This window comes from Asterias rubens, chromosome 20 (assembly GCF_902459465.1).
Source record: "Asterias rubens chromosome 20, eAstRub1.3, whole genome shotgun sequence".
NCBI lineage: Eukaryota > Metazoa > Echinodermata > Asteroidea > Forcipulatida > Asteriidae > Asterias > Asterias rubens.
In genome coordinates this window covers 2,705,109-2,721,747 of record NC_047081.1, presented here as the reverse complement: position 1 = coordinate 2,721,747, position 16,639 = coordinate 2,705,109, and the positions used below count along the sequence as shown (strand labels likewise).

Sequence of the window (16,639 nt, the reverse complement as noted above, 5' to 3'; positions counted from 1 at the left end):
ATCTTTTCCATCTCCTTCGAAGCTACCCTTATATCACCTGGCACCGCTATGTCAATGAGATGACACATCTTCTTCGTCTTATCTAATAGCACAACATCCGGACGCCTATGTTGTATAACATGATCGGTCTGAATGTTAAAGTCCCATAGGATCTTGACCTGGTCGTTCTCTACAACTTTCTCCGGAACATGGTCATACCATTTCGCAAGTACTTTGACACCATACTTCTTACACAGATCCCAGTGAATCACCTTGGCCAGCTTGTCATGTCTTCCTTTGTACTCCGTCTGGGCCATCTTACTGCATTCGCTAACAATATGAAATACAGTCTCCTCTGCTTTATTGCACATTCTACACATAGGAGAGACGTTTGCTTTCTCTATCCTTGCCTTCATTACATTTAATTATTATTATTATTATTATTATTATTATTATTATTATTATTATTATTATTATTATTATTATTATTATTATTATTATTATTATTATTATTATTATTATTATTATTATTATTATTATTATTATTATTATTATTATTATTATTATTATTATTATTATTATTATTATTATTATTATTATTATTATTATTATTATTATTATTATTATTATTATTATTATTATTATTATTATTATTATTATTATTATTATTATTATTATTATTATTATTATTATTATTATTATTATTATTATTATTATTATTATTGTTAGCTCACTGAGCAAGTAATGGTAGGGGCCTAATGTTATTTTGTTAAAACTCATTTAACAAATTGATTTTTTGTTGTTGTTGCAATAATCACAGTAACCCCCACTCCAGCCTCGCGCAGCAAGTTTCTTTTAGAATATAAAAACAACAAAAACACTATACTGTGACTTCCAGCATTTTTTGAAATTTCTAGCCATTTTTTCCTACTAAGGAGGAAGTAGGACCTGCCTATACCTAACTAGAGAATTGTTTTTATTTTCTATATTTTTTATTTTAATCTAAGTCAGCTGTAGGCCTAAATTTTAAATAAACAACACGTAGCCTATACTTATTATATAGATGTATGAACAACATTCTCATGATTCTCAACTAACACAACAGTCAACAACCATCCATGAACAACACAGTACAGGCTACTTACTTAATAATACAATACTAATATAATAGGCCTACATGACAGACCAGTCAACTTAAAACAGCATAATTTGTATTTTAATAAACAAATTATTTATATAGGCTGGCCTGAGGCTGAGCATGCTTAGTAAATGGACCCTAGTACTTTGTAGGGCCTAATATAATATTCTTAATAATATTAATATAATAATATTGAATATTTTTAGGCTAGCTTGACATGTCATTGTTTTTCCTCTTTGAAAGTTTGTGTTCCAGTCATTTGTCCCACCATGGGCCAATACTCGATTTAGTAAAAAAAAACTAATAGTAGGGCCTAGGTAGGTTAGGGGCTAGGTTAGGTAGTGATGTTAAGCTGTTTAGCATGTTCTTTTTTGGTTAGGGCCAAACAAAGTTGTCAATATCGTTTTTTGTTTTTTTTTACTTTAAATTGAGGGGTCTATTGTCTGAGTGACAATGTCTGATTGTTTGTATTTTGTTTCATGACCGTTTGACCATCATGACCATGTTGTGTATTATTGTATTGTCATGAAATGAGACATTCTCTGATGGTATGATTGTTAAACATGGTCAGATGGTAGGCATAAGCCTCTTCTTTGTCAAATTGCTCATCAGTTATCAGGCCAGGTGCTCATCTGCTCATATATTTTAGGGCCTACTGGCTACTCATCATAGTCATACATAGTCATAGTCATAGTTTTCAGTTTAATTCCTGTGTGTTTTGGACATGGATGGTCTTCCTTACCCAAATTTGTCTCAAATCAAGTCTCAAGACACAGATTAAGATTATGACAATATATTTCTTATGTTTATGTTTGTTATTGTTTCATGTTCCCCCACAACATCATCATCATGCATGTATGTAGGCGTACTTGCATGCAGGCCTAACCATACCATGCCTATTTTTTTAGCTTACCTATGTTTTCCAAAACTTCGGCTGTCAGTGACCGCTCATTTTTCACGGCCAGTAACGACAGATTGTTCATGTCTGTCATGTTGTTGTTGCTTGCTGTCTGTTCGTCATTATCGCCACCAGAAATTGCCGTTACTGCATCAGCTGGCACCAAAACGTAGTCATTATGTCCGCCATCTTCTACAAAACATTTCCCAGCCAATTCATCGCCTTCCGATCGCAAAATTGACATGTTGTCACCACCGCCTCCTATGTTTTCTTGTTGGCAAATATTGGCTGCCATGGATTGCAAGAGAATGAGAGAACTGATTGATGTCGTAAAGGAAAACTTCAAAATAGCCAGCCCAAGAAAAAAACAATACAGACATGTGTTTCAGTTGCGTTCAGATGCAGTTTTATGATGAGCTAGCGGGCGTTTAAAGTTTAGCGCCTAGCGTCCCGCCCGCAACATAATTTAAAACGCGATTAAAAAAATACGCAACACCAAAGTGTTTTTCGTATGCCGCGCGCTCGCACGAAAACATCTTCAAATTTAAACGCACACACGAACCTAGCAACCTCATTGGTTGAAAGTGTAAAGGTCACGCTCGCCGAGTGCGTGACCCCATAGAGTTGGAACACGATTGGTTAACGGTAAATTTACGTTCAGCCAATCACGCATCACGCCCATGTTGTCTGCTAATGTTCGTTCGTGTGTGGGCGGATTGGGGGCGTGGGGCGCTCAGCCAATCACGCGCACACGCCAATACCGTCTGCTGCATATGCTCTGTGTGTGTGCTGTATGCATAGAGCTATGTGTGCTGTGGGCGTACCACACTTTACGTAGACTTGGTTCCAAGTCTTTGACCGTGGCTTTTTAGTCGTCCTGCCCTGAAAGCCGCTAAAAACAGCGCCATCTTGCGGCCAGTCTGGTTAAAGCAAGGCGCTGGGGACGAACGAAGGCGCGTGATAGCTATAATAACAAAATGTGGGGGCGTTTTTTGTGGCGGAGATGCAGAAAAATAACCGCGATCTAAGACTTGAATCAAGTTTATGTCATTGTTCAGAGCTCTACGTCGAGTGCCAGTGCGCTTGCGCCAGGTATTCAGAAAGTTCACAACATGAGATGAATTATTCATAGCAGTGAGCCGCGGCACCAGACCTGTTAATCGGGGGGGGGGGGGGGCAAGAGAGGGGGGGGGGGGGCAAACTTAAATTAAGGGGGGGGGGGCAAAACAAATCTATAATGTAATTTTTGTACTGCAGGAAAACATTGACTTACTCGCCAAATAAACATACTGATGCTGTGTCATTTTGTTGATCATCGGCACTCGAATCCTCAAATTGATCATCTGGGACGTTTTACCGCAATATTAACTTCAATCCTGGAGTGTTTGTCTTTGGGTTCAGGATTCTCATCGCTTGATTCAGAATCAGATCTGTGCCTATCATGGCATGGAGGTCGTTTGGATTTCTTGAAAAAACTTAAAAATCGTCAGAGCATTAAGTTTTGTACGAGAGGAAAGCCCTTGAACATGGCAATCCTGTGGTGGTAAAATTTTGAAGATTGAGCATGATACTGGGATCGAAATTACCCGTTGTACATTTTGTTTTTCTCTCCGACAGCTCTGTGCACAAAACTCCCATAGTGGAGGGTGTTGAAATCGTTTCTGAGCAACCCCGCCTACTTCAGCTTTTTTCTATCAAGAAGTGTGCAAGTCGCCCTGAACCTTAAAGAAATGGACGCAGGAACATGCCAGGATGACTAAGGTACAAACTGCATCTCCCTAGCATTTTTTTTACTTCTTTTGATTGGGTTTTAAACTTGTATTTGTTTATAATAGTTTGTAAACTGACATTCAGTGTGATAGAGATTAGTTTTTTTTAATCAGGTGATAGTTTCCTACAAATTTTTCACTGCGCTACACAATTTATTTACAAGAAAATGGAATGTTAAATGTTACAAAATGGTGGTGTGCACCCCAGTTAGGATGTGCTGTTTTGGTAGTTTGTGGAAATATTTTGTATGTAAAAATACCTTGTACCGCTCAATTTTTTTCTTATTCTTTCATTCACAAACTTGTAAATGATGCTTGCACTTTTTACAAGCACTAGTTTTCTGAAAAGAATATAATTAAGTTTTTAAGGAAATTATGAGAGAGTACATTACTGACTGTGGTTGAACTTCAAGCCACATACACTGTGCAAGACACCATCGGCATCTGTTGTAACCCTATTATCTTAAAGTCAGTGGACACTTTTGGTAATTACTCAAAATAATTATTAGCATAAAACCTTTCCTGGTGACAAGTAATGGGGAGAGGTTGGTGGTATAAAACATTGTGAAAACAGCTCCCTCTGAAGTGCCATAGTTTTGAAGAAAGAAGTAATTTTCCACGAATTTGATTTCGAGACCTCAAGTTTAGAACTTGAGGTCTCGAAATCAACCATCTTAACGCACCAACTTCGTGTGACAAGGGTGTTTTCTTCTTTCATTATTTACTCGCAACTTTGATGACCGATTGAGCTCAAACTTTCACAGGTTTATTTATGCATATTTTGATATACACCAACTGTGAAGGCTAGTCTTTGACAATTACCAATAGTGTCCACTGGCTTTAAGTGGTTCTTTACAGTTCTCCTCGTTCGTCACCCATGTTGAAGTTTCGGGCGGGTCGAGTGGCGTTACATGTTCCATTGTTTTGTTGTGTCCTTTGGAAGTTTGACATTTTTTTGCAAAGTTTGCTCTCATGATTTAAACATCACAATGTTGTTGTTGGTTTTTGTTTTTTTGTTTTTTTGTGGTGACATTTTCGAAAACAACATCTCTCGTTTAGGTGGCTGCAACCAGAAAGTGTTTTTTTTTTGTCTTCTTCAGTTTCTCAGCGGGTTGTTGTATTGTCTATCGATTTCCATGGACACTCCGCTCTCCCTTTCGTAACTCGTGGATTTCCTTCACAAGCCTCTTCTGGGCCGTGTCCTCTGTATTTTCCAATGTACCCTCTTTGTTTGCACTTTTCTGCAGGGCGTTTAGTGACGGAACTGCTGTGTCCGTTGCCGATAGAAGTCTCCTTGCACCAGAAGCTGCAACTCCAGTACTGTGTATGAAGGCCGACTTGGAATGACATGTTTGAGACGTCGGCAGTTCGTCGTCCTCTCACAGTTTCAGGTACTTCTGCATACAGTTTTTTAATTACAATTTTATTACCCCCACCCCCAATCCAACTCATCCACTCTCTGTGACCACTGTCTTTGATCCAGAGAAATATGCCCACCATAGGCATAAACTCTGGTCCAACATAAAGGAGAGTTGTCCCCCCTTTTCCAGTGTGTGTGTGTGTGTGGGGGGGGGGGGGCTATAAAGTAGATTGTTCTCAGAAACACTTTTACAAGAACTCATGTCAATTTATTGGTTTTAAAGCTTTAATTGTCCAGTGACTGAAGATTAAACCAAACCTAACCCAGAATTGAAACCCAACACTATTTTTGGTTTCCCATTGGAATGGGAAACAGTTCTCGTACTAGGTATAAGAATATTTTGACGCCCCTTTGCAGTAATTTCACGGTTCTTTTGCCCAATGCCCCCCCCCCCTCTTTGCTATCATAGGGATCCCTCCCACATAAAAATTTGTAAAACTTTGAAGAAAAATTAACTTTAAATCACAGCCATAGTCAAGGACAGACCCAGCCCTGGCGGCCTTACACTTTCGTATTGTTAAAAGCTGTGAGACTTTTAATTATTTTTCGTGATTTTTTTTATTATTGAGCATTTTGCACTGAGTGCGATGGGAGACAATTTGGTGGGTGGGGCGCACCCCTAGACTACTCCATGTGTGCAGGAAGGCGCCCTCTGTTGTCCATATTGTGTTGGCTCTGTAAAAAACAAAAAACAAAACGGCGGCCGACGGTTTTGCTGCTTCGAGTAAACGAAATTATTTTTATACCGGAATGTAACCTAAAACTTATGAACATTCTCCTTTAGCTAATACTTTACAGTTATTTGCCTCTTTTGTGGATTTTAAATGTATTATTGGAGGAGTTGACGGCGAGTTGACGGCACCAAGTGGGTTAAAGGCGAGTCGTTCCCATTTTGGGGAAGTGCGGTTTACATGCCGTGCGGTTTATAATCCGAAAATTACGGTATTCGCTCTACAGGTAGGCAGAGTGAAGTAGACCCCACCCCACCCCACAGAAGTGAACACTTATCTGTAGAGCACCTCCCTCCTTCCCCACTATACGAACTCTAAAGTACTTAAGCGGTTAACGCTTTACGAAAAAGAGGACGCCTGAACATCTGACGTCATTCTTCGAGGCTCGTGAATAACGTCAGAGACCGGCTTCAAAACCGGCGTGTAGTTTGACCTTTGACCTCACATAGAGATGCGCACAAATTCTACACCAACAACATTACCAAGCAAGTACCGTATCCACCATGTCCATGCATGATGTACTGAAAACATACATCACACACGTCAATACACGTAGATGCGGACGGCCGAAAGAAAGTTTTCCATATCTGTGTTTTGATTGGCCAACCGAGGTGACCTCAGACCAATCAAAACAAACCCAGCTACGGTAGCTTTCACTTCAGTCACTGCATTTATCCAATGGTATCATTGTACCCAATCGAATCACTGAATCTGAATAGCTGGTACCTGTCTTTATCCTTGCGTATAAAGACAGGGGCCCAGTCTAGCTGACGTGGTGCACAAACTCCAGGGAGTCGGGGCTAGGACTCTTGAGGGCGCTATTGTGTGCACAACTCTTAGCTAAATGCCTGCCTACATAGGGAACAATGCAATATTGTAGTATTCGCTCAATAAGTTCAATATTGGTCAAGGATTGCTGTTACAGGGGTTGCCTTTCAACATAGAAAACAAACTTTCAGAGTAACAAGCAAATTTTATTTCAACATAATTCAAAAGATAAAGTAATCCTGAACTTGTTAGAAAGTAATGAAGAAGTTGTGGAGCACTGTTTACGGAATTTGGGTTAAAAATCAAGACAGTCAATTACTTGTCGTCATATATTCTTTGTTGAATTAAATCATGTAATTAAATCACGACTATATAGATTAATATATTTTTTAATGTGTTAAATTTTGATTTATAAAATTTGTGTGCAAAAATGGGTGCCTTTAATACTTTGTATGTATAATTAAAAGTGTTCAGTTAGCTAAGAACTTACATGTATATAATGCTCATTACTGAAATTGCAGTTTTCAGTGACATTCCAAGATAAACTTATCTTATTCAAGATAAACTAAAATGACGTCATCATTTACAGCAATTTGAATTATGCTGCGACAGATTAATGTTTGTATAGTGGTCGATTATCTGGAATTAAATTAGGTATAAAATTACTATTGATACCTAACTAAAAAGTAAATGGACGATTAACACAGTAATAATACATCAATAAATACAAGTTAAAATTTTTTAATTAATTTAACTATATCCAAGGAACAAAGTAATTCGAGGGAACGAAACAATAATTATTTGTTTACCTTTCATTTTAATTTATATATTTATATACAGTATATGCCTTCCGGAACTCCGTACCCATTGGGTTTTGGGCAGGAAAGCGAAAGTCAAATCTTTTCTCTCTTTTACAGAATCTCTTGCAAGGAATTTCTTGTAAACAGAATGTTAAAGGAACGGTACAGAACTGGTGTTTACTAACAAAACATCTGGCAGTGTAAGCACATCATGCAGTCCACCATACATAAACTGACAAACCTGTAGAAGTTCGAGATCAATCGGCCATCTGGGTCACGAGAAAATAGTGAAAAAAAAAACCGAATACACATTTTGCAAGACATTGATTTAACAATGACAAACCTGTAGAAGTTCGAGATCAATCGGCCATCGGGGTCACGAGAAAAATAGTGAAAAAAACCCCGAATATTGCAAGACATTGATTTAACAAAAAAAGAGCAACAACTGTTCTCACTGAGCTAAAAAAAAGTCTAAAAGAATGCCAACCATAAGTAGATTTTGAAACAAATCTGTTACAGCTGAATTGATGAAAAAGTGACACATAATTATTCATGTCAATTCAACCAAACTGTTGAAGACTCTATCACCTTTCAGATTGGCATGACATTTTCATGGCCAAAATTAAAACACAAACAAAATAGCCTGAAGCCACATCTTTGAACCCCGATTCTTATGATCTTCGGCCGAGTCATACAATGGTAGGCCTAACATCATGCTTTTGATTTTCAAAACAATTGAGAGCCAAAAATTTGATAACGCTAGAAATGGAAATATTTGTATTATAACGAATTTTTAGATCTAGATTTATAATCTGGCCTTATTTCGAATTATGTTGTCAAAATTTCAAACTACTTGCAGAAAGGACACTGTATTCATCAGTGAATAGGGGCCACTTTGTGACCACATCAGGGGTAAAATTTATCAAAAAGCATCTACCTGTATAACCATAATCGAATACGAGCTATGAAAAAAAACCCATGAATCAAGGATTGGCAACGTTGCGGTTCAGGTAACATAGGGTTCAAACCGCACCCTTTTTGCCCTAAGTGAAACATTAAATCTTTTACAGCTCCTTAAATATAAATCTGAGAGTATCACGTGAGGACCTTTGTTTGATTTGACATCGGGTCTGAAAAGGCACAACTGCCATTTCATATCAAAATATTAATTTGCCTGTCCTGGTCATAAAACTGCAATGCCTTCAGGTTCTGTTCGTACACTCTCGTCAGCCCCAACCAGGGATGTATCTGTAGGTTTGCTAGATATTAGTTGATCTTGTATTTGTCTGTCTTCATCTGTAGCTTTCCATACGCTTTCCATGGACTCTTTGAATTGTGATTGCGTTTCGCTACCGTACTCAATAGTGTCTACCCTTTTATCACTTTGCACAATGTCAGTCTCTGGGGTAAACAGCTCAACATAGGTGTTCTCTCCGTGAGTCTGTACACCTATTTTAGGTGCAGATTCCTGTGTATCCTTCATTAAAGTAAGGACGGCTCCCAATCCTTCGTGAATTTCTTCGTCATATCCTTCTAGACGCTTCCCTCCCTTTACGTTTTGACATGTGTGATATCGTTCGTCAGGGACAGGATGCCTTTTGCATGACAATGAGCCTCCACAGTGACATCGCTGGAATACATCCGAGTAACGGTCTCGTCTCTTGGTACAAACATCTCCTTCAACCAAGATCGGTTTGCAAATACGTGTCCAAAAGTGTTGTGCACAACATAATCCATCGCCGCATTGATCAGCAGAATCACACACTTCATCCTCACGACCTTTAAAAGAAAATCAATACCAATCATTACAACAGTGAAGAATTTCTCTTCAAGCAACAACATAAACAGAGAAAACAAGAAATGTTGACACAGTGGGTGGGTACTTTGGTGATTAGTGTCGGTAATTTGGTGATTAGTGCAGTGACTAGTGCATGGTGTAGAACAAGTTTTACAGGTGGACTAAGGTTTGGCATGGTAGGCCATTGAATATTTATAAATAAACCATAATCCATAAAACTATACTATTTCCAGTCTCCTTAAAGGCACTGGACACCTTGGGTAACATTGTCAAAGACCAGCTTTCGATTTCATCAAACTCTTCCTAACAATAGGGTTAATCTTAGGACAATAGGACGTTCAGTTCCATATCCATAGACGCTAGGACGCTTTGAACGGTTCAATGCGTCCTACCAACCCATCCTAATCCTCCTAGCGTTTCTTGAAATCGGCTGCTCTCTTCTCAATTGGTGTATCTCAACAAATCAACAAAAATTGATGTATGGTGTATCTCTGAACAAAATTTGAAGTCAATTGGTCGTCGAAGTTGCGAGGGCATAATGGAAGAAAAAACACATGTCGCATAAGTTGTGTGCGTTTAGATGCTTGCTTTCGAGACCTCAGCTGAGAGGTACCGAACACAATTCAAATACTTGAGTGAGAAATTACTTCTTTAGACTACATTACTTCAAAGGGAGCCGTTTCTAACAGTATTTTAAACTATCAACAACTCTCCATTGCTCATAACCAAGGCAGTTTTTATGTTAACAGTTAATTTGAGTAGTTACTATTAGTGTCAAGTGCGTCTGAGACGAGATGACTCGAAAAGTCACAACTCAGCTATTTTCAGAGTCAACACTCTTGCCAGAAGAGATTAACGCCTGTATTTTCCAATTATTTTCCACACTATATGAAAAGCTTCAAACTTACGTTTTCGCATGTTGTCCTTAGTGTGTTGTGAAATACTGCCCTCATCGTCGTAAGACTGTGAGGCCTTGGCGAAGGAAGTGTCATATCGCCTCTCCTTCGGAACACATCGCCCTTGTTGACAAACATAACCATGGCAACACATACCATTTCTCTGGCACCGTCGTCTAGATCGTCTGCACGGCAGACATGACTTGTGACCTTCCCCTCCGTGGCAAAAGGATTTTCGGTCGCATTCGTTGTCATAGTTACACAGTACCTGGATATGTTAAATAATGGAAGAAATCCATAATTTTGTTATAACGTTTAGCAGGCCAATGGTTGCTCAGATTCATTTATTATAATAAAAGCTAATTGAAGTACGAAGGAGATTCTTTCCCCCAGAGATCACCCCCCCCCCCCCCATAAGGCAAACTGTCCACAAACTTTTTTTGAATAATAATCCCCCTCCAGCTCATGTTGTTCATTTATTATAGACTGGGCCCTATCTTTATCCTCAAGGGCCCCTGTCATAGGTCCCTGCAGGCAGGATCCAGTGATTCCATTGGATACAATGATATTGGATAAAAGTGCACCCATTGTGCCCAAACAGGACACCGCTGTCACGTCCACAATAAAATTTGACTGTACTCTATGTGAAATGACTGAGGTCAAAGGTTAAACTACACGCCGGCTTTTGATGTCGGTCTCTGGCGTTTCGAACAGCGCCCTCTCGGGTCAGGCTTATTTGCAGACAAAAGCTTTATTTTGACAAAATACCACTTCCAGGTGACTTTAAGTGACCTCAGTTTTGCCAGGGGGAAACATACACTAAGGGATTACTGATTATAATAATTTTGCGCATTTAGTCACAAAGGGCCCCTCGTACCGTCCGGTGCACATTACACAGGACGGGGGAAAATTTGTTTCCCAGCATGGTAAAGGCCAATACTTGCATACATACATGCTCCCATTGGCTGGCACGCACTTGATGCTGAATTATTCATCAGTGGGAATTCAGCTGTTACTTGTATACGTATTATGTATACAGGTATTATATAAAAATATTATGTTATTTATATTCGGGCAATGACGTTATCATTGGTCATCCTAAATACATGCAAATCAGTTTGAGGCTTTATGATTTTTCAAGAGGTATTATGAGCAATTGATAAAACTATTAGACGGTTTAGACATCAACAATGTTTTTTTGTATTCGATCGTTTGAGGAAAGAAAATCCTGGGAACAGCCACTTGTAAAGAATTAATGTGGCGTAAAACTGATGGTATTGGTTACAGCGAAATGTGATTTCAGGTCGAATCATTATGATTGTTTGACTCATTTTAAAAACCGCCAAATTACATTATGCTAATCGCCGAAAGCAGGTCAATGTTGGCAAATTGCCAATTACACGTCACACTATCCGTCGGCCAACGTTAATCTAAACAAACGTAGTCGGTGGAATGTTGAGTAGCGTTAGAAGTAAGCTGTCCGTATATACGCTACCGCTGACATGACAGCGTGCCCGTTGGCAACACATGGGGAGTTCAGTTTATACCCGCTCCATCCAGCTCCGTTTTTTTTCCAGACAGAAAGTTTTTCGGATGTGTAGATAATAATATTTAGCCCCGTGTCTTTATATGTGTATGCATGTACATAGTATGTTTATTTTACATTGTAAAAATGTGTTGTCCGCTTATCCAAGCAAACCTAACAGTTCAGGTGTATTTAATTTACATACCAGATCCAGAGATGGATAGAAAAGGTTAAAGACATGTTGTAGTACCATAGAGAACCACAGCTGTACATAACATGTACATAATGTATTTTAGAGTCTCCACGAGTGCACGCATGTCATGGCAGACAGAAACGGGGCAAACCGAGCAGTGCTGTACGTACAAGTTTAACACAACAAAGGGGGTGCTGGAAGCGAGTAGACCTGCAGAGTCAGGCAATTAAAGCAAATTGGATATTAATAACGGCTAAACGAGATCCAACTGTGCCCCACCCTGTCAGAGATCGCCTACGAGTGATCACCGACCAATTTGAACCAATTACCCATCAGAAGCTCGCCGACAAGCACCCAACCCCTCTTGCAAACATTCCGGGAGTTGTACATACCGTCAGCTGCCGAGGCTTGCGGGCCTAAACAATATTACAAGAATTAAAAGCACTAGAAGCTCTGGGGGTATGGTTTGCTAACCTACATCATGCCTACATCAAGCACCTGATGATTGCCCCTGACAGTTAGTCGGAGAGGACCTTGGAAATTAAATCACTTGCAGAAAATACGCACTAATTTTGTAGGGCAGCCAAAGGTTACCGTTATCATACCGACTTTTTTTGGTTGTAGAAAACGAACTTTTGGCGAAAGGGGCGGGTTGCAAGACTTTTGTCACTCACATAATTGTTAAATAAAATCTATTGACTCCTATTTCAACCTCGAGCAGAGTACCTCGATTTTTTTGTAAATTTATGATTGTGAGTGCGGTGCATCCTTTGTCAGTCAGTATGTGGTGATATTCCGGATCTTTCCCAAAATGTCTCATTTACAAGTTTAATCGGTCTTTTGGACAACACACGGGTTAAACTTGCTTTGAATTTGTTGTTGATTAACAATCTGTGTTTCTTTGACAAGTCTCTGTCCATGTAATAATGTTTTTTCCCTATAGTACATGACATACAAATGTGTTTCATAACACATTTTAAGAAAACAATGTGCACTTCTTGCGCCGAAATCTTCTTTGATTCCTTGTTCCCCATGTGTATTTTATGAAGGAGTTTGTTTACCTACACGGTTCTATATTCGCCTCTCATTGACCCAAAGAATAATTTACCACATGCTAAAAGATGTGTGCCACGGGGGATTATTTGTCCTTGTAGATTGGGCTGTGGGTCTGTGCTAGTGATTTCAAGGAAGTCTCAATGGATTCACAGTACACCTGCTGCATCTGTTTCGGCACCCTTTGCAAACCATCATGGCTCCCACTGATATTACCTTCCATGCTCTCCTCACAGATTGTACACATGGACATATTACGAATTGATAAAACAATCGCAAGACAAGCGTCATAGGTCTAAGACGCAGCATAATTAGACAATAGAACATGAAACGTAACACTTGGTTAGTACAATATAATGATTCACACAAAATATGCCTCGAAGTTGTACGGTTTTCCTTTAATTTGCGAACTAGCACGGCCATTTTGTCGTGCAATTTTGAGGCATAAATTGTGTGGATCCAGATATTCTACTTTAAAAACATCTTCATAACCATTATGCATTTTATAACAAACGGATTGTAACGTTCTTTATAGAGCAACTCGTCCGATCCATTGAAACGTGTCCATTTAACAGCAATTCTTCTTATGCTTACGGTAAGCAGCACAATTTCATATATAGACAGTGTAACATGTTAGCTGATAATCAAATAACTAATTAGGTTCTACATTGTTGATTTATTTTGCAAAATGTATACATTTATATTTTATACAGCTGTATTACGTGTACTGTGTTTTAACACATTAAAATGTGTAATTGTTGCTTTTGTAAATCAGCACGGAGTGTTTCAACATTTCTCTTACTATAGTTTGATAGTTTTAATAATTTCAGTTTGTGTAATGTATTTGTTTTTTCTCCGATCTAGGCACGCTTAAAACTTGGGCCTGCTCAGCGGACCCTAACCTAAACTAGGCACTATGTATCGATTTACCATACGCTACAATTACCGTATGGCGAATTTGACGAGTTTCCTACCTCCATGTACAAAATAATATACGAAACAAAAACAACAGAGAACAGAACTTGTTCGTTATATCATGATACGTTTCAGAAATGTACAGGTGTGGTCGAAACATGCAGAGGTAACTCAAGTCTCTGCTCTTTGCTCAAATCGTATAAGTATTAATGACCCTGAGCTTTAGCGTTCCCCTTGGCAATCGCGATGGGATGCCTACATACACCTGCTGACGATTACAGCTTAGCGGCGAGAGGTCTCAACTCACAGCACGGTCATGTCTTTGGTGCCGGCTATCGCAGATATACAAAAATGCACTATTAAGTAAAACACTTTGAAATTAAACCGCATTGATCATTTTTATCGACTTATTATTATGCCCAATTTTAAAGCCATTGGACACTTTCGGTGAACAGTATTGTCCAAAGGCCCACACTTCGTGTATCACAACTTATTATATAAAATAACAAACCTGTAACAATTTAGCCTCAATCGGTCATCGGAGTCGGGAGAAAATAACGGGAAAACCCACCCTTGTTTCCGCACGTTTCGCCGTGTCATGACATGTGTTTTAAACAAATCCGTAATTCTCGCTATATCGAGAATTGATATTGCTTTAATGTTTTCTCAAAAAGTAAAGCATTTCATGGAATGATATTTCAAGATAAATCTTTCACCATTACCTTCTGTAAACCATGTAAATTATTTGTAAATCTGTGAATTTTTTATTTGTTTCTGTACCGAAAGTGTATAATGACTTTAAGCAGTGTGTGGGGGTTGGTACATCTCGTATGACATGACTCCCATTATTGTCAATTGCACTGTAGATCCATGGTACGAAGGTGGACTGATTTCTTTAAACTGTGTGGACGACCGAAGCAACTTGTGTGCAAGCTGAGCTTTGTTAGTGAAGAGGGCAAGATTATTTGATGATTTGTAATTTTTTATCAAATTGATTTTACGGTGATTTATCTTTTTAGCTTCCCTTCAAATATTACTAACTAAAGGTTCTGTAGTTTGTGAGAAACGAGTAAGACAAGTCACAAAATAACTGTCGTCTCGGCTTCCTCCATGGTATCAGTGCGACGAAAATTGACGGGGAAAAAATGGATATACTTTATTCGGTATTTCGTTTACAAAAACCCAATAAAACCACCACATAATTATGATCAAAGTCTTAAGTTGTGTTTAAATAGTAGAATGAACAATGGATATTTAAAAAAAAAAAAAAAAAAAAAAAAAAAGAATGGCGGACATCTTCAATGAAAAGCCCCCCTCCTCCTTCCTTTTTTTTTTATAAAGAAACCCGGACGCTAAACATGTTTTTTTTACTCGGCCTCTAATGTTCGCTTTATTGTACTCCCACCTAGGCTAAGCTTAAAAGAAAACAACTGGTGACCTCTTTCCATCCAAAAATGGATGATTTAGCCAACATGGACCACTACTTAGGATCGTAATTAATTGTGCTGCCGCGGAGTCAGTTCTGAATTTGTCTCAACGTTTCGACTAGCTTGCTCTAGTCATCGTCTGGAGAATCCGTAATTCTTGACAACGAGAATTGATAATTGTTTTAATGTTTTCTCGAAAAGTAAAGCATTTCATGGACTAATATTTCAAGAGAAGTCTTTCACCATTACCTTCTGTAAACCCTGTTAGTTATTTGTAAATCTGTAAACTTTTATTTGTATAATGTGTATAATGGCTTTAACGATACAACACAGGTCAAGCTGGCTGCTTGCATGAGTGGTCGACAAGATGACAACTCAGTTATCATGTCTTTCATATCGAGGAAGCGTGGAAGTGTCTACTGCTGAAACAGGGAAAGCTGTGTGAAGTAGCCCGGCCGACATCATCAATAAACTATTTTTTTAACCAGTTTCTTCAATTGACATGTGAACAAAGGTATTATAAGTTTATTACTCACCAAGATTCTCCGGAATGGCTCACGCCTTGATGGTGGTACAAGCTCGGTTGATATATTTTGTGTTTTTTGATGCCTACTGAGGGAACTTGTTTGTGTACCGTCATCATCTGCATAGTCACGGGTAGGGTACTTTTTGCGCTCACGGATATAAACACCATTCGCCAAATCGACTGCCATCAACAAAATGACCACCACACTCGTCACGCAGTTTGTTGTGGATTGAATACTAATTGCCATCTTTTCGTCCTTGTGCTTCACAACTCAAGTTGTGTGTTGAAATCCTCAGTTGAAGAAACACTGAATTACCTGGTAAATGACACTAATGGAGTGTCCATCAGCAAACTATGGGCTTAATGAAAACAATAGAAAGTGTCAATGATGCCAGCAAACCATGGTGGTGCGCCTATCTCTGTAATGGTCGAACTCTTCGAGTTCATTAAAGATAATTTATAGTTTACAGAGCCAATAAGGTGTTCATCATCTTTTCCTATGAGAAAATGGTGCATTAAGCAGAATGTTGCTCTTGGAGTTCTTGGAGTCTTGATGCATATCCTCTGAACATAATTATTCCCGGAAAGGTCCCTTTTAACAGCTCGTTGGACTGGTTTCGGGTTGAAGGAGGTGGGTAGGATGCTCTGATGACAAGACCCTCTTGACAATCAGGAATGTACTCATGCGCACTTGCGAGTGTTGAATTCCCTGAGGATTAATTATACTTCAATTATACCCCCACTATCCCAAAACATGAAAGAGAAGCCGACAAAGGCTCACCGATAATGTCCGTAATTGGTCA

General features: G+C 38.8%; 1 protein-coding gene across 1 annotated transcript; it reads right to left on the bottom strand.

Annotated features, from left to right (window-relative positions):
* Positions 1-6,914: 6,914 nt before the first annotated feature.
* Positions 6,915-16,639, bottom strand: LOC117303875. Its single transcript, XM_033788277.1, has 3 exons — positions 15,847-16,639; positions 10,210-10,465; positions 6,915-9,282 (listed from the first exon to the last, which is right to left on the bottom strand). The coding sequence occupies exons 1-3, from the start codon at positions 16,081-16,083 to the stop codon at positions 8,687-8,689; spliced, it is 1,089 nt and encodes a 362-aa protein (XP_033644168.1). The 5' UTR covers positions 16,084-16,639; the 3' UTR covers positions 6,915-8,686.